The sequence below is a fragment of the Rhincodon typus genome, unplaced genomic scaffold (assembly GCF_021869965.1).
Source record: "Rhincodon typus isolate 14 unplaced genomic scaffold, sRhiTyp1.1 hic_rhity00001237, whole genome shotgun sequence".
NCBI lineage: Eukaryota > Metazoa > Chordata > Chondrichthyes > Orectolobiformes > Rhincodontidae > Rhincodon > Rhincodon typus.
In genome coordinates, this window is record NW_025966875.1 from 4,988 (window position 1) to 29,191 (window position 24,204).

Below are 24,204 nucleotides of genomic sequence, written 5' to 3' on the forward strand. Positions count from 1 at the left end.
TGTATTTTTGAAGAGGGGACTGATCATGCGATATTATCTCTCTGGATTTTCTTGACAATTTGTTTTGAGTACATTTTCCAGTACCCTCATCAGATTTGTAACATTTTACATGTTTTCAGGACAATAAGCCTCATTTACGTTCCCCTTGCAGAATATATAGTTGGCAACCTGACACAAAGGGTAGGAAAGACCACAACAATGGACCCACAGACAGAAATTGAGTGAATGACCAGTTGCCTTGTCTTTGGTGGCTGGGGTTGAAGAAAGATTGTCCCGATGTTTTTGCTTTCAAATCGTTGTCATACCTGCCAAGTCTCCTGATTCCATTCCATAATATCCACTGTTATTGCCTGAGGCATCCTCATGCACAAAAACAAAAGGGGCAATCTATCAAGATATGTAAGTCTATTATCACTGACAGAACTGCACCCAAGGGTTGAGACAGTTTTAATAAATACTGTCACTCAATTTATCCGTTTTCTGACACACTGCAGTTACTCTTATATTCTGCTCATTCCCTGATTTGTATTTTCTATGAGTTACCACAGTTACGTTCAATCTCAAGCAAATCACAATTAATCTCCAACCATGCATAAAAAGGAGGCACTAAGTTTACTTGGTAATACAGACATTCTATACACCACAGTAGATGTGTACAATGGTAATTGTTTCTTTGCTTTCCAGTTGACCATCCTCCCATAGAGGCTTCCAGTAATGTTTCCACGCCTGTAAAACACCTGGACAAGATGGGATTTGACGAGGTGAGAAAAAGAGGCAATACATTCATTGGTGAACGAGTCAGAAACTACTGCCAAAGTGCAAAAGCTAAATACCATGAATAGTTAGAATGCAGACTGCCAGTTTATGATTGATCTTTGCTGCAGCAAATAAGAATTCAATCAGTAGGATGCACCCAAATTAGATTCAGCATGACAGGTTTTTGTTCAGAATTAACTTATGGAGTAAATTAACTGCCCCACAATTATAATGATCTCAGGTGTAATAGAATTAGAATTTTTACATTCCACTATGTTGGTTCAGCTCGATCATTCAGTATTGATTCAGGGATAGTAACGCATTTATGATAACACCAAAGACTGGGTTGACATAAGTGGAATGTTAATTTTGGATTTCGTGGAGATTTGTTTTTATAGGAAGGGAAGGCCATCTGTAAAAGCATTGATTTTACAGCACAGTGAACATGTTGCTCTCCATTATCAGGCAACAAAGTTCTGCTGGAATTGATTTAACTTTGGAATGTCCTAGTAACAATTGCAAAAAAAAAGGTTAGTTTAATGCACTAACGTAACAGAAGCTTTCTATTTAATTAGAAATGTCGAGAATAACATAGCCTTTGAGAAGGCTTGAGAATCATTTTTACAGAATCGCTCTCTCAAAATGGATCAGCTACTTGCTCAGGTGAAACTTTAAGATTGTTTCCAGTTATTCCTGCTTTTCAGTTCAGCTGATTCTTTAGTCATGTCAATTTTTTCCATACAACGTCCCTTCTGAAATACCCTAGATCATTACAGTGCAAGCAATTAATGGTTAGCATTTTTGTAAATCCTCTTTTTACTTGGTCGGTCTCTTGGTGGTTACATCAAATAGGTTCTGTTGATAGATGTTAAATCCCTAATAGTTGAAGGTAAGAAGGTAAATAGATGTTGGTTATTGATTAGCTGATTATATTTGGATGTGCAAAGGAAGTGCGAGCCAGCACTCAGGATAGTGGGGTGTAAGCTCTTTGGGAAGCAATTAACATCCTCCAGGAAAGCATTCTCTGCACATTGGCTCCATCAGGACTGAGGATGACTCGCTCCTGCTCCAGTTCAATAGATTCTAAAATGGCTGATGAGTCTGCTGCAAAATCTGCAGATTCTGACACGTGCAGGGCAGGGGTTGCTCGAAGTGCTTGGTTAGGTGGGATGTTTGCAGATTTGTGCATTCTCTGATGTCTTGACTTCAGCTCTACATGTTCCTGACAGTCTTCAGATGTGTTCAGTGGCCTCCTGAAACAGATTTCTCCAAGCCAGAGGCTCCTATGAATTGTATTCCATTTCAGGAATACTTTGAGGACATTCCTGAGGCATGTCTGTCCTCCTAACAGTAAATGAGCTCCATGGCGTTACAGTTGCTTTGTGAGTCTGGTGTTATATGAAAGACATATCTTGCCTTGCAGAGTTAATTTTGAGTAATTATTATTTTGATGCTGGGTATGCTCACTTTGGAGAGGATGCTGCTTTTGGATTGTGTTTCTTGTCCCTTGATGTGATATGATAAATAAAAAAGTGTGCAAAGAATTTGATTGGCTCCTGATAGTGGTGAAAGTTGAAAATGAGTTTGATCGATTTTATCATCAAAATCAGTTCATTAATGTTCAGGGCCTAAGTAATGAACTGGTTCATTCCTGAATGGAATTTAAGTTGTTTGCTTAACAGCAGTTAATTTAGATTGCATCTGAATCCAAACTCTGAGCTCTATGTCACTGTATTATCTGATGAAGCAATTTCCTTCCATTGCCGTTCAGTCTAGCTCTAGTGAAATTGCCTTCATAAAATCAGAATGTGTGACAGTCGATTGCATCAGTCACAACTGAAAGTGTCACAATTGCAAATCGTGAAAAACACTCAAAACATCGGGGAAAGCAAGCGGAGGCTTGGAGACCGCTTTGTGGAACACCTACGCTCGGTTCGCGACAAACAACTGCACCTCCCAGTCGTGATCCACTTCAACTCCCCCTCCTACTCCTTGGATGACATGTCCATCCTGGGCCTCCTCCAGTGCCACAACGATGCCACCGAAGGTTGCAGGAAGAGCACCTCATATTTCACTTGGGAACACTGCAGCCCAATGGTACCAATGTGGACTTCACAAGCTTCAAAATCTCCCCGCCCCCGACCGCATCCCAAAACCAGCCTCAATTCCCACCTCAATCCCCACCCCCACCCCTACCTACCAGTCTCAACCCCGCCTTCTTGACCTGTCGATCTTCCCAGGACTGACCAATCCTCAACCTTACTCCCCACGTACACTCACCTTTACTGGCTGCATCCCCGCCTCCTTGACCTGTCTGTCTCCTCTCCACCTATCTGCTCCTTTATCCATCTTCCATCCGTCTCCCCCGCTCTCTATTTATTTCAGAATCCCCTTCCCCTCTCCCATTTCTGAAGAAGGGTCCAGACCCGAAACGTCAGCTTTCCTGCTCCTCTGATGCTGCTTAGCCTGCTGTGTTCATCCAGCTCTACACCTTGTTATCTCAGATTCTCCAGCATCGGCAGCTCCTACTATCCCTCAAATTTAATTGCCTTGAACCTAAATGGCAACAAGTAATAGCTCAATGAGGAATGTGGGAATGTGCTAAATAGCAAGTAGCATCTTAAAAGAAGAGTTTAAAATAAAAGAGAAACTACATCAGTTATTTTCTGCTGGATTCTGCTGATTTGGCTTCTCCCTGGATTTCCTAAATATGTTGTTAATCTGCAATGATTCCGAAGCATAAACTGCTCTTGCCCTCAGGATAAGTCTTTTCACAACAAATAGCCTCTGTGCCTTAAATGTACAGTCTGGTTAAATCCTTTCTTTCCAGCTATTGCCAAGTGGCATGAGTGTGACTCAGGGCAACTTGCTTTCTGATCTACTTTTGTACCCTGGCAATGGCTCAACACCTCCTACAAAAACAATTATCTCAATAAAAAAACTATGATACTGGGGAAACTACAAGTAGAAACCCAAATCAGACCACTCTGTGGCACAGGGCCTGGGGCTTTCGACACTGTACTGCCTTCCACTACTCTTCCTACGGACTCCCATATATTCACGTGTCTGACCTAATTGAAACATAATCAAAGTACTGTATGTTCTCATATTCACTACATCCTGTATGATGCACTGTACATTCTTTCCACTTGAATGGGCTTCAATGGGATTGGGCTCACAATTTAAACAGTTAGTTGCTGATCCATCATTGCCACCCCACTCTACTCGGGAACCACACCGTGCCAAGATCAGTGCAGGAATCAAGCTCGTCATAAGTCATAACTCCTGGATCAGGGTAAAATATTGGATGCCACTAACAACTAAATGAATAACACGTCAAGTTGTTTTCTCAAGTTTTTATATGATAAATTTGTTTATGTTTGTCTACATTCCATTGGAGATGGTGTGAATGTCACTGGACCAGTAATTCAGAGGCCCTGACTGATGATGTAGAGATACAGGTTCAAATCCCACCATGGCAACTGTTGGAATTCTAAATCCAATTAATAAAACTGGATCTGAAAGATCTTCTCAGTAATGGTGACCAAAAGGTGATCACTAATTGTTGTAAAAATTCGTCTCGTTCACTAATGTCCTTTAGAAAAGGAAATCTGCCATCCCTACCTGGTCAGACCTTCATGTGACCCCAGATCACAGCAATGTGCTTGATTCTCAACCAGCCTCTGAAATGGCTGAACAAGCCACTCAGTTCAAGGGAATATGGGAATGGGCAACAAATTCTGAATTTGTCAGGAGCACAGATAATGAAAAAGAGATGTACCCCATCCTGTATTAGACGCCAAATTTGCAGGACAATAGAAATTTACTGGGTCAATTGACAGAGGAGCACGATAAGGCCTTTAGTTCATTAATTCATGCAGTATTGCATTAATCCCATTTAGACAATCGTTAATGGAGTATTGCAGTACTTCCACCGACCCACCGACTGATAGACTATTGTGTTACTTCATTGACACATCGATTGACGAGAGTGACAATGCTGGGAAGAACTCCCCTTGTCAACTTTGAGTAGTATCATTGAATCTTTTATGTTCACCTAAAAGATTAAAATTCTTTGATTCAGAACTGTTACTTAAGCATTTGCCAGTAATGGCACAGTGAAGATGTCTGTTATGAGAACTAATGTCATTAGATATAGATCCCCAAATGCATTTCTACAGGTTAATTCTTAATGGAAAAGCAAAGCAGATATTGAAAGTAGGTGGTTTACTTATCTGTTTGGAAGAAGCTCCAAATGTGCTTCATTGAGGAGACAAATAGCGAGCAATATATAAAAGCCTTTAAAATAGCTAAGAATCAATGCCTGGCCATTGGTAATAATCAGTCAATGTGAATTCGTGCTCAGATCTTCATGATAAATCTCAAGCGCAGAACAGACAGAAGAAAACGAATGCTCCATACGCTTTATGAACAGGAAATCGAAGTCAAGGTGGTGGATGCTGTGGATGGGAAGTAAGTACTGATCCTGAAGAAAATAACACGATAATCCTGCATAGATTCTGTTTACCCATTGAATCCTTTTGAATTTTTTCAGGATGTAGTTTGTTTTTCAGTAAAATGTTATTGAGTGGAGAACACTGGGTAGAAGATTCTGATTTCTGTTCCATAGGACTGGACTCCTATCTCCCAACGTTTGGATGGGTGTTAATGTGCCAAAGCTGTGGTCTAGCCTCCCACTGATGCTCATGGGCTGCGTGCTGAGTCAGAATTAAACTTTCCAAAACTAACTCATTCTAAGTATGGAAAATCAACCCGATCGGCCCCTGCCCTAATTTTAAAGGCTGGACTCTCCAGCGGGACTCATTTGTCTGAGTCCTCGGAGCAAGTACATGTGAGAGGGCCCCGTGCTCACGTGGGCGGCCAGAGTGGGCAAGGTGGGCCGAGTGGCCTCCTTCTCCTCCTGCTGCGGCGGGACACCTCAGTTGATTCCTGCCCAATTGAATGGGAACAGCCGAACGAGGGAAAACCACGGCGTCGCAATCAGAAAGGCATTAGCAAGGTCCGGTTTAGTGGCCATGACTTGACAGAGCGCCTCAATATGGCAGCGCTGAAAATGGCCTCCCTGCTCAATAGTAAACAGGTACTTGTGGTGAGGGGGCGGGGTGGGGGAGACCTCGGGTCGGGAAGGATGGCCCTCTGGGCCGCGTGCCTGGCCCTGTTTCCCTCCCCCCCGACCCCCCACGTGCTGCCAGGTAATAACGGGCTCGGCCCTCGTTACCAGTGAGACGTCGACCCCGTAGAATCGGCGGTTCCCAGTCCCGCAGGAGCTGCCCCGTGCAACAAGCAGGACGTTTTGCAGAGCCGGGAGAAAATGTCCACTTACCTGGGGGGGCCTCATTTGGCTCCCTCGTCTCCCCCTCCACACCCGACACCCCCCTCAGCTGTGGAGCAGGTTGCATGTTCCTGTGGCATCCGACTCCAGGCAAAGACGTTTCGAGGAAGGACAACCAGTCGGGGAGCGACCGTTGGAGGTTTCCAACTGCCTTTCCTACCCCTCAGCCCCTCTGTACCTGTCGCCATGGAGCGTGGACAATTCTGCCCTAAATTTCTGCAGTGGTACGCAACAACAATTCTGTAGTAATTCTTTACCTTTTATTTCTCCATTAATTTCAATCCCAGCACGGGGACACAGGGCAAAGCAGGGAGGTAAAACAGGAATAACACAAATTTCTGAAGAAGGATCCTGACCCGAAACGTCAACTTTCTGCTCCTCTGATGCTGCCTGGCTTGTTGTGTTCCTCCAGCTCCACACTGTGTTATCTCTGACTCCAGCATCGGCAGTTCTTACTGTCTCTGAGTGAGGTAAAACAGGAAGTTCTGACCAGGAAATAAAAAGCAGGTTGTGACCATGCAAAGAATGCTGTTGTAATGATCATATGATAGTTAGAACAGAGAAGGAGGCCGTCGGGTCCATGCTAGATCTCTGCAGGAGCAACCCATCTCATCCCACTCCCTGCCAATATGAGAGAATGCCCTCTGTCTGTAAATTATTTTTTTCCTGAGACACTTGTTTATTTTTTTTGAGAACCAAGATTGAATCCCCACTGTCAGGCAGTGTATTGCTGATCCTAACTACTGTGTTAAAACACTTCCTCATATCATGAACAAAAACAAAGTTGCTGGAAAAGCTTAGCAGGTCTGGCAGCACTCTGAAGGAAAAAAACGGTTAGCGTTTCGGATCCGGTGACCTTTCCTCAGAACTTTCCTCATATCGCCACTGTTTCTTTTGTCAATCTTTTAATACCAGAGTCCTCTGGTCTTGACCTTTCAACCAATGGGAACAGTATCTCCATTTCTGTTCCTCTCTTATCTAGTCTACCCAGACCCCTCATGATTTTGAATGTCTCTATCAGATCTCCTCTTAATCTTCTTCAAGAAGGACAACCTCAGTTTCTCCACTTTATCCACCCCATTGACATTCTTCATTCCTGGAACCATTTTGCTGATTTCACCCCCTCCCCATACTATCTCTAACCCTAACCCTAACCTCCTCCCTTACTCTTTCTAATGCCTTCACATCTTTTTTAAAGTGCAGTGCCCAGAAGTAGACACAACTCTTCGCTTGAGGCTGAAGTGATGTTTAATACAGATTTATTATAATTCCTTGCTCTGGATCTTCTGATGGCAAGACAATTGTTGTTCCACATGTACATGGGAGTTGCACATGGGGACCCTGTGAAACCCCGAGGAATTGTCCAAGAAGTTGAATATAATGTTGAGCAATTCCCCGACTCCTGGAATCCTCTGAAACTATGCATTCAATTTGGAGAATTAAGGGTTTGAAGAACTTAAATAGTTAGTCAGGAAGAGTTAAACTGTTAAATACGTTAGTCTAACTCTGAGGCATACAAGTAACAAGCAGGACAGTATACCAACGCTTCACGGGAGGCCCACTGACAATGTTACCTGGCAGGGTGACGAAACATTTGCAGTCAAACACACCTGCTCGCCGAGCAAGTCCACAGTCTAGTCCTTGACTCGAGCACTGCGTCTTAACAGTGTCAGAACCTTTAACACTCCTGTTTATATCTGTTAACCATTGCTTCCTGATTGGACCAAGTTAACAGCTCCAGTCAGAGAACTCATATTCTGTGTGATGTCCAGCTGGCTGACCTCATTACAATCACAACACGAGAGAACTATTAGAATGGATGTTTGGCTCTGCATTTCTGAAGGAGCCCTGAGCAGACTATCCTGTCAGAAAAGTAGAGCTCCCCTTCTTGCCGAAGTGAAAGAAGGGCTTGAATGTCAATCTGCATAACATTCCAAATTTTTGGAACATCTGCCGCTTTGCTTTTGTGCTCCTATGCCTTTACTTAGCCCAGGACCTGCATACCTCAACTGATTTTCAAACATGTCCTGTCTTCGGTGATCTGTGCACAATTAACCTACTGCTTCTGCATGCCCTTTCCAGCCATGACTTTTGTTTTGCTTCTCCTCTGTTTTCCTCCCCAGACGAATCACTTTGCACTTCTCTACATTAAATTTCATCTCGCATGTCCACTCATTCCACTACCCTGTCTGTGTTCTCTTGATGTCGAACACTACCCTACTTTCAGTTCTCAGATCTTGCAAGTTTTGCGTCATTGTACTCTGTGCACAAGTCTAGATCATTAACATATGTCAACAAACAAAGTGGTCCTGACACTGGGGCCCAGAGGCTCCACTTGTGTACCATCCTCTGGTCTCAGATGGGAGAGATGATGCTGGCCCTAGCATAGCATGAACCATGGCAGCTTTGGTTCAGATGACTCCAAAATGAACAAGCAGGGTTTATGCTGCAATGAATCAACAAAGCTATAAGCTCAAGACAAGGTTTTTAAAGAGTGATCTGCATGCCTCAAACCCAAAGGCAACATAAGATTGGAACTGGGAGTTAGTAATGACAGGAAAAACTGCGGGCTCAGTAGTCATTCCAGGTTATTTCACATCATGGATGGGCTATTCCACAATAGTTTTTAACCCTCCTCCAACTCAGAAATAGGACATCATAATGTGACAGATGTTTTGTTTTGACAGAGCCCTCAACACAAGCCATCTGAAAGCTCTTAACATTGAAATGTTGCCAGGATATCATGACCCTTACTCAGGAAGAATACTGACACGGGGAGAGATAGGCTGCTTCCTGAGCCATTATTACATCTGGAAAGAGGTAAGAAGATTGATCCTAAAGTACTTGTTCACAAGTGTTTGTAGGTGTGTTGTTGAAGTATGTTTGTCCCACTCCAAAGATTTCATAAGAGCTCTGAGAATGTCCCATCTCTTGAAGTAAATGCAAATGGCTATCTTAGATATGAACATGGGAACAAAACACTGCAGACACTGGAAATTTAAACTACAATTAAAACAAGGTCGGAAAAACTGAACAGATCGGGCAGCATCTGAGGGGATAAAAACCGAGCTAGTGTTTCAGATTAATGACCTTTCAACAAAGCAGAAGAGAAATAGAGATTTCGAGTGTAAAATCTCCAAACTTTCTGTTTCTCTTTAGCGTTGATGAAAGGTCATCGCCTGAATCATTAACTCTGTTTCTCTCCAGATGTTGTGGTTGGTTGGCTCGCCGAGCTGGTTTGTTGTTTCGCAGACGTTTCGTTACCATGCTGGGTAACATAATCAGTGCAACCTCCGATGAAGCGCCGTTGTGTTTTCCCACCTGTTATTTAAACTCTGGAGTCTGTTGAGCTGGATTACCTCACTTCCAGTTTTCCTTCACAGTGGAGTGTATATGGGGTCAAGCTCGATGTGTTTGTTGATGGCTTTCTTCGTGGAGCACCAGGCTTCTAGGAATTCCCGTGCTTGTCTGTGCTTTGCTTGTCCTAGGATCTTGGTGTTGTCCCAGTCGAATTGGTGGTTCTCCTTATCCATCTGCAAAAATAATGAACCAGCTCAGCGAGCCAACCATTCACAACCCAAGCTACAAATCTACTCTCTCCAGATGTCACCAGACAGCTCACTTTTTCCAGCTGATTTTTGCTTTTATATTGGCATATCTTAAATAGAACCATAATTTCAGAAATTAAATCCTTGCTTAGTTTTTATTTTGAATGTTTTCCATAGAAAATGTTGCCCCTCTCCTTCCTTATGCTTCTTGTGCCATCTCTGATGGAGATGTGGAACTGTACTGCTCTGGTTATTCTGGTAGATTCAGTCACGCAGTGATCTGCTGTATATCCAGGGTAACCCAGCATAGAAAGAATCAGTTGATCGATTTGAGGCGTGGTGCTTCCCTTTCATATTTGCATTAAGTTATACAGAAGAGGAATGGACCTGTTTATGGAAGCTTCCTTCTGATGCATGCATGAGTAAAAGAGACAGTCCAATGTGCATCCTGTGCTCCCAGCTAAAACAGAGTAAACCTGGTAGAGCACCCAGGCCTAATCGTCTGCCAGCATCTCTCTGATATTACTCCCTTCGAATCCCTCACTCCAGTGATTCTTCGATTCACAAATATGATTCCCCCACACAGGAAGATTCTTATTTAGGCTCTACCCGCCTGGGGATGTTTCCATGCACAGGTCCACAATTCCTCCTGGAAATAATCAGAATGATCAAAGATTAGCTCTTCCCCGTGGCAGCCTTGTACGTTTTCCAAGGCAGTAATATCAGAGAGAAGCTATCAGACGGTTAGGCCTGGGTCCTCAACCAGGCCCACTCTGCCTCAGATAGCAGCTGAAGTTACAGATCAGAATGACTCTTACTCATGTTCGAAACAGAAAGAAATTTCCATGAAAAGGAGCGTTGCTCTTATGAATAACTTTGTGCAAATAGTCAAAGGGATGCACCATGCCTCAAATCTGCCAACCAATTCTTTTTATGCTGGATTATCCCGGATATAGAGCAGATCATTGTGTGACTGAATCTACCCAAATAACCAGAGCAGTAGAGCTCCCCATCGCGATGAGAGATGGCATGGGGGTATCAATCGATTTAACGTCTTTAGTCTTCAGCAAATTTCTCCATTTTCTTCCCAATCTTTGAATAATAATCTTGCTCCCGGTGTGACAAATTGCAACTTGACAGCTGTCATGTGCTTTGCAAGAGTTAAGTCCTTATTAACCCCATCAATCGATAGACTATCCAACAGCCTTGTACAATCTGTCACTCCATTTTAAGAGTGCTTTCTGGATGTCCTATTTGTGACTTATCCTGGAATCTTTTTGGATTTATAGAAAATGAACATCAGTCTTGCACGTTCACTTGTTGGGCTTACAGTTGTTAGCTATGTTTATAAAGCAGCTACATGCATACTAATGTTTTCAATTGCAACGTAAGCAGAAGTTGCTGGAAAAGCTCAGCAGGTTTGGCAGCATCTATGAAAAACAGATCAGAGTTTACGTTTCGGGTCCGGTCACCCTTCCTCAAAACAAGGCCTGGTGCGTGGGGTAGGGCGCAAGGACATTGGAGAGTTTAGGCCCTAAAATTATTGAACTCGATATTGAGGACTGCAGGGTGTCTAAGCGGAAAATGGGGTGTTGTTCTTCCAGCTTGCGTTGAGCTTCACTGGAACACTGCAGGAAGCCAGGGAACAGGGTAGTATGTTAAAGCGGCAGGCAACTGGAAGATCAGGGTCTTTTTTGCAAGCTGTATGTAGATGTTCTGTGAAGCGGTCACCCAGTCCACGCTTTGTTTTCCCCAGTGTAGAGGAGACCACATTGTGAGCAGCTAATCATCCTCCTCACCAGATTGTTATCAACTCCTTTGTCTATCCATCTGCTCTTCTCTCTGGGTTCTATCCTTTATCCTATCGTTTACTCTCTACCCCATCCCCCTCCCTATTTTCTGCATTTAAATTGATGTTTTCCCAGCTACCATCAGTTCTGAGGAAGGGTCACTGGACCCAAAACGTTAACTCTGATTTTTTTTCTTCATTGATGTTGCCAGATCTGCTGAGCTTTTCCAGCAACTTCTGTTTTTTGTTCCTGATTTACAGCATCCGCAGTCCTTTCCATTTTTATTTTCATTTGCAGTCTGAATCTCTGAGCTATTATCTAACGTGTATTCAGTTTTAATACTAGAACAGTGCAGCAACTAGATAAAAGCCAAAACCAAATGTGATATCCTCGTTCCATCTGAGAATAAAACCATTTTTTGTTTGCGATCTTACAACGTCTGCGTATTGATCAGGAAATGTTGTACCAGTTTCCCCCAGCAATGACACTTGTGATCTCAGATAGTAGATCCTCAGTTATAATAACTTCATAACTTGCCTGATGTACAATGTATTCAGTTGACAAAACATAACATGAGTTATACATCACCAGATGTGAGCAATTGGCAATTATTATCCAACGTCTAGTATACAATGCTGTCTCTTTTGACAGTGTTGGACAAAGTATCCATCGTCACACACTTTAAAAATTAATGGACTGTAAATATCACATTTCACATTTAAATAACAGGTTTAGGCACCTACACTAATCACCATTGATCTCAGGTATAGATGTCATGGAACTTGTGGTGGAAACCACAAGCTGTTTCGCAAAGAAGATACCGCCACCTATGCAGAGATCAAGGAACTGCTTATAACTCACAGGAATCTTTGGTTAGAATTTTAAATTTGATCTGGACAAAGGTGAATTGTTGCTATAGAAAACGATCACATACACATCTGTGCTCTAACCACTTTACAGTTGACAGATACCACTTCAGTTGTTTAATTCAGAAATTAAGCTTCGAGCACTTTCCAGGTTGAAATGTTCTTGCTTTAGTAAATGTGCTGATCGGTTTAAACCTAAGGCCTTCTGCCCTTCCCATCACATCCTTTACTGCAGAGTCCTGCATGTTAATAATCTGCCCATCACTAAACCAATCAATATACAAACCCAGTACACACACGTGCACACAAGTACATGCATACGCACGCGCACACCCATATCCCTAGCTCCCATCTGAGCAATATCGCCCCTCTCTTCTAACAGGTGGGTGATTTCGAATGGATAGCCACATCTATTCCAACCCATACCTGCCCTTGTTCAATGACTTCCTTCACCCACCTGCAGTGTGCCTTCACTCACGCTCTTCCCCCTCATGGACCCAGTTGTTTCTTCACCCAGCTTTAATCTGCAGGATGACACTGGACCCTTTTAAGCCAAGACCTCTGAGCAGCTGTCCAACATCAATGGAGTCACAAGGGTGCAGCTGTGGTCCATCCAAACTCTCTGTGTTCAGGAGTATCCACTGACTAAATTGGAAGCTGAGTTGAAAGAATTCTGCCTAGCCATTGACAAAGGCTACTACTTAATTCTGTGACCATGCACTAACTAACTAAATAAATAAGCTTTCTTTCCTCAACCTTGGTTCTGTAATCCTTAATACTGTTGTCAAGCAAAAATCTGTCAGTCGTAATTTTAAATTTTTCAATTGACCCTCAGCATCAGTAGTGTTGTGTAGGAAAGTTCCAGATTTCCATAACTTTTAGTGTAAAATAGCACTTCCTAATTTCATTGCTGAGTAGCCTAGCATTAATTTTCAGGTTATGCTCATTGTTTTAGACTCTCCTACCAAAGGAAATAATTGATGTCTATGTACGCAAATCAAATAAATATCTTCAACACTTCAACTCAGTCTGTTCTTTGTCCTCCATACATGAGGAATACAGGCCTAGTCTGTGCATCAGAATAGTTTTAAATGTTCTGTCCCTGTCACACAGGTCATTGACAGAGGGTTGCAGAAGGTTCTTGTCTTGGAGGATGATAATAGGTTTCAGCCACATTTTCGAAGAAGGATAACAAAACTAATGGAAGATATCAAGGAGAACCAGCTGGACTGGGACCTGATGTGAGTGTGACCACGTGACAAATGATTAAAAGCTCAGGGCAGAATCCTGTTCATCTAAGATGTGGTGGGGAAGATGAGAGAGAGGGAAGAGAATGTGGTGCGATGGCATGGGATAGATACCTGCCACCTTCAATAGGAATTATGGAGTTGGTAGGAAGGCCCAGATTTTGCCGCTGGCCCACTGTCAATTGAGAATCTTAAATGGTTCAGTTCTGACCACTGCACTGCCTTGCTATGAGTAATTCCCTTCCCGCTGAGCAAGAACAGTGACAGCATGCCCACATGGTAAACAGTTTGGAGTGTGGGAGCAATCCCTCAATCTGGCCCTATCTAGGAATATTCAGGGGTCATGGATGGGCAGCAGGGGTGTGGCCATGGCAAAACATCACACTGCCCTTGCCTCTGACCCCTCCTGTCTTTGACCCCATTTGCAGCCCACGCTGCACGATGCCCTGCTCTCACCCCCACCCCATCATTTCCTGTTTGCAGTGTGGTGAGGACGTAGGTGAGGGGGTTTAGTTGGTGTGTCCCGTGTATAATGGCACCTGTCACCCCAAAAAAAACATACATTTCCAGCCTTAAAATTGCAGAATCCTTCTGTATTGCCTGTGTTTTCTGAACGAGATTTCCACAAGAATCTGCAATGAGAGATCTCGGACTTTTAACCAATTTGCTGACTTATACAGGGGATAGAACAATTTCCAACCTGCAACTTATGCAGTCTCTCCAATGCAACAAGCTCGGCCTTGGTCTTTCAGTCCTTAAAGTGCTGATCCCAATTTAGCCTTGACTGATGAGATTCTCTGGTGTGTGTAATGATCTGAAAGGAAGTCGATGTGGACTGTTTTCAGTTTAGCTCAGAGGCAGTGGGCTTACAATGGAAAATTTCTTAATTCACAGCTAATTTCAGGAATGGCATATGGTGAGACCATGGGATGGTGCAGTAGATTTTGCTTTTCTAATTTGGGGCTGAAGGTCTTTGGGTCATTGTTTTGTATCCAGCTATGTTCCCGGGTACAGTTGATGATAACACAGGCCTTGAGGAGTAAGATTAAATTAAGCTACCCACTACTTCAAAGTGCTTGATGTACTGACAAGAGCTGTTATCTGTGTCACTTCTGAGTTTAAATAACAAGGATTAGGAGGGGAAACTGGAAGTTTTAGCTGAGCAGTGCAATATTAGAAATCAATAGACAGCCTCATACAGTATGAAAATAATAGCACTATTTGGAAATCAAAACAGGGGAAAATGGTGAATATTCAATATAAGAGTTGGACTTTGCGTGTCCTTTTAAATTCAAATTGCTGCTATTAATTTGTATTGTACCGATCAGGTGAACGATTTTGACCACTTAGATCTTGGTATTGTTTTCTTACTTTCCTCTTGTTTGGTTATCTAAGCACTACACTAAAATAGGTGGAAAGGCAGATTGTGAGATGGACACAAACAGTTTGCAGGGATTTTGATAAGCTGAGTAAGTGGGCAAAAAATTGTCCAGTGGGGTATAATGTGGGAAAATGTGAAGTAGCTCATTTTGGAAGAGAGGACAAATGAACGGAATCTTATTTAAGTGTAGAAAAAGAGCAGAAAGCTGTATCTGCATATCAATACTCTTAAGGGGTCTACCATTCACTGTATAGTTTGCAACTGTACTTGACCTTCCAAAATGCATTACACTAAATTTTCCGGATTTAACTCTTTTTCTGTCATTTATCTGCCCATGCCTCCAACTGATCTATATCCAGCTGTATCCTCTGACAATCCTCCTTACTATCCACAATGCTAACAAGTTTGCGGATGATACAAAGATTGGTAATTAGATCAGCCATGTTTTCCTCCACATCTTTTATGTAGACCACGAACAGCAGAGGTCCCAGCACTGATCCCTGTGGAACACCACTAGTCACAACCCTCCATTCTGAAAAACATCCTTCCATCGCTACGCTCTGTCTTCTATGACTAAGTCAGTTCTGTATCCATCTTGCCAGCTCACCCCTGACACCATGTAACTTCACCTTTTGTACCAGTCTGCCATGAAGGACCTTGCCAAAGGCTTAGTGAAGTGCATGTTGACAACATCAAGCACTTTACCCTCCTCAATCATCTTCGTTACCTCCTCAAAACACTTGATCAAGATGGTGAGCATGACCTCTCCGCACAAAACCTTGCTGTCTATTGCTAATAAGTCCATTTGCTTTTAACTACTAAAAGATCTTGTCCCTCAGAATCTTTTCCAAAAATTTCCCTATCATTGACATGAGGCTCACAGGCCTGTAATTTGCTGGATTATCCCTGCTACCCTTCTTAAACAATGTGACAACATTTGGCTATTCCTCAGTCCTGTGGGACCTCACCTGTGGCCAAAGAGGATACAGAGATGTCTCTCAATGTTCCAGAAATTTATTCTCTTACCTCTCTCACTATTCTGGAATGGATCCCATCAGGACCTGGGCACTTAGCTACCTTAATACTTTTTAAGATGCGTAACCCTCTTCCTTTTTAATGTCAACTTGGTTTAGAAATTCGACACTCCCTTCCCTGAGATTATCCTCCTCCAATTCCTTCTCTTTGATGAAAACAGACACAAATTATTTGTTTAGGACCTCCCCTATCTCTTCTGGCTCCACACATAGATTCCATTCTTTGTCCTTGAGTGGGCTAACCCTTTCCCTGGCTACCCTCTTGCTTTTTATGTATGTATAAAAAGCCTTGGGATTCTCCTTAATCCTGTTTGCTAACAACTTTTCATCACCTCTTCTAAACCCTTGTTTAAATTCTTTTCTACTTTGTTTGTATATTTAAGGGCTTTGTCTGTTCCCATCCTCCTAATCCCTGCATATGCTTCCTTTTGACCAAGGTTAAAACATCCCTGGTCATTGAAGGTTGATGTAATTTGTCATACTTATCTTTCATTCTCGTGAGAGCATGCCAGTCCTGAACTCTTATCTACTGCCTTTTCAAATACTCCCACATATCCGATGTGGATTTACCCTCAAACAGCCGCCTCCAATCAAAATTCTCCAGTTCCTGCCTAATATTGTTGTAGTTTGCTTTCCAATTTGACACCTTCACCCGAGGACTGCTGTTATCCCTGTGCATGTGTGTTTTAATATTGTGAGTTTTATGATCACTACTCCCAAAATGCTCCCCACTGAAACTTCACCAACCTGGCTGGGCTCATTTCTCAAAACCAGGTCCAGGAGAACCCCTTCTCTGATGGGATTGTTTACATACTGTGTCAAGAAGCCCTCTTGAATGGTCTTTAGAAATTCTGCCCATCCAAGCCCCTAGCACAAAATGAGTCCTAATCAAGATAGGAGAAGTTAAGATCACTCACCTCAACAACACTGCTGTTTTTACATCTTTCCAAAATTTGTCATAATCTTTTCTCTATCACCTGCTGGCTGTTGGGAGGCCTGTAGCAAACCCCCTTCTATCACACCTGAAACATCAAAGTGCTGGGACATTGAACTGTCAGTCCAGTCCCTCTTTCAGCCAAGCCCCCGTAATCACAATAGTATCATAGTTCCAAGTACTAAACAAAGCTCTATGTTCATGTATCCCACCTCCCCCAGAACTGGTCCAAACGCCCTACAAATCTGAAACCCTCCCCCCTCACACCATCTTTTTCCACCACGTGTTCATCTCATATATCTAGCTGTTTCTACTCTGACTAGCTTGTGGGACTGGTAGTAATCCTGAGATAACTGTCTTTTTTGATGTCCTACATTTCAACTTTCTTCCTAGTTCCCTATGTTATGCTTTTAGGACCTCATCCGTTTTTTTTAAACCCTGTGTTGTTAGTCCGAACATGTACCACAACCACTGGCTGTTTGCCCTCACCCTCCAGACTGGAATCCAAGGTCGACAAACAAGAGGCTGGAAGAACACAGCAAGCCAGGCAGCATCTGGAGGAAAGCAGAAGTCTACGTTTCGTGTATTAGCCGTCTTCAGTCCGGATGCTGCCTGGCTTGCTGTGTTCTTCCAGCCTCCTGTTTGGCAACACACCATCCTGGACTGTCCTTTGCAGCCACAGAAACACCGATCTGTTCCCCTTTATGATTGAACCCCCAATAAGTGTGTGGCATTTCTGTGCTTATTTCTCCCTCCCTCTGCAGCAGAGGCAACCATGGTGCCATGAATTTGGCTGCTGCTGTTATCCCTTGAGAAGCTATTCCGCTCCATAGTATCCAAAATGTTATATTTGTTTTGCAGGAGAACAGCCACAGGAGATTCCTGCACTGCCTGTTTAGCTCTCCTGCTCTGCCTGGTGGTCACCCATTCCCTTTTTGCCTGTGGAGTCTGCGGTGTGACCATCTCTCTCGAAGTGCTGTCCACAATACTGTCCGCCTCGCGAATGCTCCACAACGTCCCCAGATGCAGCTCCAATTTCAAAATGCAGGCTTCCAGGACTGCAGCTGGAGTCACTGCTTGCACGCATGCAAGTCGCAGGCACTAGAATTGTGCCTGGCTTCCCACATTGAGCAAGAGGAGCAGACTAAGATTTGAAGCTCTCCTGCCATGTCTTACCTCTTTAACTTAATTAATACTTCCCATGTGAAATACTGTTAATACTAAATTGAAGCTTCTCGTGCTCTCTGTTCTGATAACAATTTCTCAAAACTTGCCTCTTGCTCAGCAACAACCACTTTCAGAAGCTATTTCAGCTTGCGCTCCTTTAGTCGCTGGAACTCTCACTGCCAACCTTCCTCTCACGTTACTATGTCTCCTCTCCTCTGAACCTTGCCTTTTTTTTTTAGAGGAGGAAGGAACCACTCCAGTTATGTTTTGTTTGGGGCTGACTGTTCCTTGACACCAGGTTCTTTCACGTTGCCCTTCACACCCGCTCGAAATCAAAGTCCATTCCCACAATGCAAATGAGCGATACCTCAATACCCTCTGGTTGGGTGCCCTTCCTCCTGCTTGTCACCAGGGATGGATTTCCAAGATGCCCTTCACACTCATGCTGACTGCAAACTCCATGCCCAGAATGCTTGTTTCTTAAATTTCAAAAATGTACTTTATTCATAAAAAATCGCTTGTATATATACATTGTCACAAATGCAGTTTGGTTCTTTACAGTTGAATATCAAATAAGCAAAACATTGGACTTTGACTTTATCCAAAAATATCAAAGACCTTTTTTGCACATAACAATACTAATATTTACATATATTTGAGACACTGGGAGGGTCTGATAGCTGACCAGCTCCCCATTTACCTTGAGCAGGGAGACCTCAGACAGTGATCTTAATCCACTGTGCCTTGGCAATAGCTGCCCCAAGCTTCAGTGCGTCCCTCAGCATGTAGTCCTGGATCTTCTCTAGACCAAAGACTTCTGTTGTACATACAATACTAATATTTATATTTGAGGCACTAGGAGTGTCCAAAAACTAAATGGACCCCTGTTTAGCTTCAGCAGAACGACCTCAGACAGTGGTCTTTTCCCCAGTGAACCTTGGTGGCGGCTGCCCAAACCTCTCTTTTTATTATTTCAAAAATATTCTTCATTCGTAAAAATCTCTGTGTGTACATACATTGTCACAAATGCAGTTCAGTTCTGTGCAGTTGCATATCAAAAAAAAGAATAAAACATTGGCCTTTGGAAGCCTAAGATAGACCAGGTCTGAAGGGACTCCATGTTCAGAACTCTGGATAAGTCAGGGGGATGAACATACCCAACACTGCCCTCATCCTGATGGCCACCTTTGTGTGCGGCTGCATCAAGTTGTGTGTAGACCCTCGATACACAAACACCAAGTCTCACTATGTGCTGAGGTTCCACCTGGGACTGGCCTCGCTGCTGTGGAACGCTCCAAGTAGTTGGACTGTTCGGTACCATCTGACCTTCGTAGAGAAATTTGCAAAACAAAACATCTTTGACCATCGAAGTCCTTGACTAGAAAGTGGTCGGCATGTAGCATCCTTAAGACCCTGAAGGAAAAGGAGAGGGTGGATCCTATTGCGAGATTTCCTGAGCAGACTGTCAAAGTTATTTAGCAGAATGCCTCATCACCAGAACTTTCCAACAAGCACCAAGACATCACTTGGCTAAAGATGAGAAGAGCACTACCTGTGAGATCCTTTAAGTACCTTTGGTTGGTCTGCGCCATTGCACGCTGCCCTTGTAGCAGCTGTTGGGTGAGACTGTCACACATCTCCTTCCGGAATGTGCCTTTGCAAAGGAAGTCTGGAGAAAGATGGAGTGGTTTTTGTCAAGGTTCGTCCCGAGCTGCTCCATGACGCAGGACTCTGTGCTGTACGGTCTGTTCCCTGGGACGCGCACCGAGACGAGCTGTGCCTGGAGGAGCATCAGTTTGATGAAAGATGTTCTTTGGTCTGCCCAAAACTTGTTGGTCTTCCAAAACAAGGAGTTGACCCCGACCGAGTGTTGCAAATTGGCACATTCCAAGGTCCAGGACTACGTGCTGAGGGACACTGTGAGGGACACAGTAAAGTTTGGGGCAGCTGCTGCCAAGGTGCAGTGGGAAAAGACCACTGACTGATGTCTTTCTGCTGAACGTAAATGGGGATCAATTCAGTTATTGGACACACCTAGTGTCTCAAATGTACATAAATCTTAGTATTGCGTGCATAAAGGAGGTCTTTGGTTTTGTTTTCGGATCGAGTCAAAATCCAATGTTTTGTTTGTTGATTTGATATGCAACTGTACAGAACACAAGCAAGCAATATCTTGGCACCCTCCGGTTGGATGCCCTTCCTCCTGCTAGTCACCAGGGATGGTCTTCCATGATGCCCTTCACATCCGTGGTGACTGCAAAGTCAACTCCCAGAATGCAAAGGAGTGATGTCTCAGCATCTTTGGATGTGAGCAGTTTTGGTCCCGTTATTTAAGGAAAGATATCATTTCATTAGAGGTGGTTTCACAACGTTCAGTAGGATGATCCCGGATCTGGAGGAAAGGCTAAACATGTTGGTTCTATTCATTGGAGTTTAGAAGAATGAGTTATGGTCTCATTGCAACATATGGGTTTTTAAGGAGCTTGACAGGATACATGCTGAGAGGATGTTATCCCTCAAGGGACAGTCTAGGATGAGGGGGCATAGTCTCCCAATAAAGGGTACCATTTTAAGACTGAGATGAGGAGGAATTTGTTCCAAGGTTTGAAAGTCTTTGGAACTTCTCGTCCAAGTCAGCTGGGGGAGCAACGTCCTTGTGTATATTTAAGGTTGAGATTCTTGGTCAGTAGGGGAATTGAGGTAATAGGGAAAATTCAGGAAAGTAAATGGTAGAAATGTCGGATCAGCAATGATCCGACTGAATGGTGAAGCAGACTCGAGGGCCCAAATGACCTCCTCCTGTTCTAACTTCTTATGCTTTAGGACCTGGAGCTATAATTAGCCTGTGTCAGTTTGCTCCTTTCCCACAAAGTCACACATTTTCCATTGCTGTTTTTACCTCAGCTACATTGGTCGAAAGCGGATGCAAGTGGAACATCCGGAAAAATCTGTGCCTGGCATTAGGAACCTGGTGGAAGCAGATTATTCCTACTGGACATTGGCCTACGTCATATCTCAGCAGGGGGCCAAGAAGCTGGTGGCTGCTGAACCTTTTGGGAAGATGTTGCCAGTAGATGAATTTCTACCCATCATGTACAACAAACATCCGGTGTAAGTTACTCACATGTGTCTGGGTGCTGGAGGGGTTGGAGAGTTGGGGAAGGCGCCTGGTCCAACAATGAAAAAAATGGCAATACGCATCCAAGCCTCTTCCCCATAACTAGCATCTGTCAAGAAAAACAGTGCGAGAGATGGATTTGTCTGGCAGTTTCCACAGTGGAAACGTTTCCTGATGGGTAGTTGCCTTGGTCCAACCCACAAAAGCAAAAGGTAACTAAATTTTCATTGATGAAGTGTAAACCTTCAACATCAGATGTATCAGTTACCCTTGAATGCCTAATTCGCTGTCAATCTCACTGCATTTCCCCGCTCATCAAGTACTTAAGTTGGGTCGCAGCTATACCTGTCTCTTTGTGGGGTATGTGGAACATTCCTTGTTCTAGTCCTACTCAAATCCCCACCTATGATTCTTTCTCACAGTTACCTAGACTATACCTGCTTACACATTGATTCCTGTCGGGGTTCCAGCCTCATTCCCCCAGTTTCTCCATCTCCATCATATATGTTCTGATGATAACCACCTTCTACCAGACTGCCTCCAATATCACTTGCTTCTTTTCCTGAAGTGTGGCTTCACCCCTGCTGTGGTTGGCAAGGTCCTCAGTCGTATCTGACCCATCTCCTGCACTTCCCTCCCTCCTCGAACAGCAATAGCATTCCCATTTCCTTGCTTTCCACCCCGCCATTTTCCACAAGCAAAGGATCATCCTCTGCCATTTCTGTCATCTCCAGCAGGAGTCCATCACTAAACACATCTTCCTACCCTCCATTGTCAAGTGTTCTGGAGGAACCATTCCCCCTGTGACACCACGGTCTGCTCCTCCATCACGCCTTACATTTCCTCATTTCCCTCATGATGCTTTCCCATACAATCACGGAGATTGTTACACTTGCCATTCACCTCCTCCCTTCCTACTGTACAAAGCCGCAAATCCACTTTACAGGTAAAACAATTTTTCACTTGTGCTTTTTTCTATCTACTGTATTGCATTTGCTGCTGACGATATGGTCTCCTTTACATTGGCAAGACCAAATGGAGATTGGGTCACCATGTTGAGGAAAACTTCTACTCAGTCCATAGCAATGAAACCCCTGATTTCTGAGTTGCCTGCCATTTTAGCTGTCACGCTAACATTTCTGTCCTGTGCCTATTGCAGTGTTTCAACAAAGGACGTCGCAAGCTCAAGGAATAACACTTCATTTTCCCTTTAGACATTTTACAGCCTCTAGGACTCAATATTGAATATAATAACATCAGAAACTTACTGCATGATGCCTGTTCTCCATTTTTCTTACAACCCCTCTCTCCCCACGCACCCCCACAGCCTTGTCTCATTTACTTTGCTATCACTGGGATCACTCGCTCCCTTTCATACCTTGATTTATATCCAATTTTCATCTCTTTTGGTCTTTCGCCGCCATTGACAGCACCTCGACCTTTTGCACTGGGCCTGTACACCATCTGATTCCCCCTTCCTCTCCTCCACCTCTGTTAATCATATAAAAGAACCCTTTTTACAACCTCTTTTAGTTCAGAAGAAGAGTCATACTGAACCTAAAACATTAACTCTTATTTCATTCCCCATAGATGTTGCCCGACCTGCTGAGTTTCTCCAGTAATTTCTGATTTTGTTTCCAGCTCTACTATTTTGCTCTATTTGAGGATATACAAGATCTTGTACCTTCCCATTACTATATCAATTTGGCCTGGATTAAACCTCTGGTAGATTCTATCCGACCACCACTAGATCTCCAGAGATTCCAAACATATAATCGATTATAAAACCTAACCCTTGAACAGTAAGAGATGACATGCATTCAGGGTAAAAAGAAATTTGGAAGTCTCTCCTTCCAAATATTAACAAGACTAAAGGAGAATTGAAATGGACTTCTGTTGTCCGTTCAAGAGTGCCAACCCAATGACTGTGTGAGTAAACATCTCTATATGACAGAAATAACTCCACAGAGACCAGTATCCCATCACCAAGTCACCCTTTATTTACACATGGAAAGCCCTTGACACTGAGCCAGCTCTCAGAGTGAACAGGACGTATGACACTCCTGTTATTATCTGTCAGCCAGGGCTCCCTGATTGAACCAGGTGAACAGCCACAATCAGGGAACTCGTACTCTGAGTTTCACCTGGCTGACCTAGTTCCAGTTTCTACATCCTTCTCTCACTGAGTCCAAGGACATAGGCTGGTTTTTTTTGTTGCTCTTCCTGGGGCGTTTTAGCACTGGGTCAGGTTCCTCTAAATCTGCCTTTGATACGGATAGCGTGTAACACACAGTAGCTTGCCTCTTGGATCTGGAGTATCTCGGAAGAAATTCATTCTCCTCTTCAGGCGGCAAAGGCGTTGATGTCCACTGTGTCCATCTTAGATCCTGAGGTATCTTCAATACTTGACAGGGAAGGACACCCACAGATTCCGGAACAGTGGGAAAAGCAGTCAAGAAACCGGGCACGTTTTGCTCCCTCACTGTTTGCAAGTTTGCCGCTTTCATGTGGTTCCCAACGGTCACACAATATAACATCAGAGCATTATGCGTCATTAGAGTGAATTTGCATTGACAATGCCTCTTACCCATGTGGGGCCATTCCCATGGTTCCGATATCAAATGTCGTCCCATGAAGTAAACTGCCTCTCTTGCTCAGCAGAGTCTTGTGTATGTAATGTCTCGCCAACATCATCATTTTAGAAACCTCTGGATAACGCATGTAGAGTTGAACCTGTATCTGGCGATGACATTACTCAGGACAACCACACTTGCTCCCGACAATAATGTGCCGTCCTTGACTGTGATCTGGTCTCTCCGGGTCCAAAAAGGTTTCATTTCTCGTTGTGACAGCCCTTCGTTTTCCGCCATCACCATCAGCTGTTTCAGTTTTACCAGGACCAGATCTTTCTGCATCCAAAGTCTGATATTGTTATCTGTGACTTGAAGTTTGTCCAGAAAATGTAAAACCATTATGGATCCTTCCAGCGATGGTACTATTGCCGGTGTAT

General features: G+C 43.6%; 1 protein-coding gene across 1 annotated transcript; it reads left to right on the forward strand.

Moving 5' to 3' along the window:
- Positions 1-690: 690 nt before the first annotated feature.
- Positions 691-21,413, forward strand: LOC109934104 (procollagen galactosyltransferase 2-like). Its single transcript, XM_048592447.1, has 5 exons — positions 691-761; positions 5,123-5,229; positions 8,797-8,929; positions 13,427-13,554; positions 20,981-21,413. The coding sequence occupies exons 1-5, from the start codon at positions 747-749 to the stop codon at positions 21,189-21,191; spliced, it is 594 nt and encodes a 197-aa protein (XP_048448404.1). The 5' UTR covers positions 691-746; the 3' UTR covers positions 21,192-21,413.
- The last annotated feature ends 2,791 nt before the right edge of the window (positions 21,414-24,204 follow it).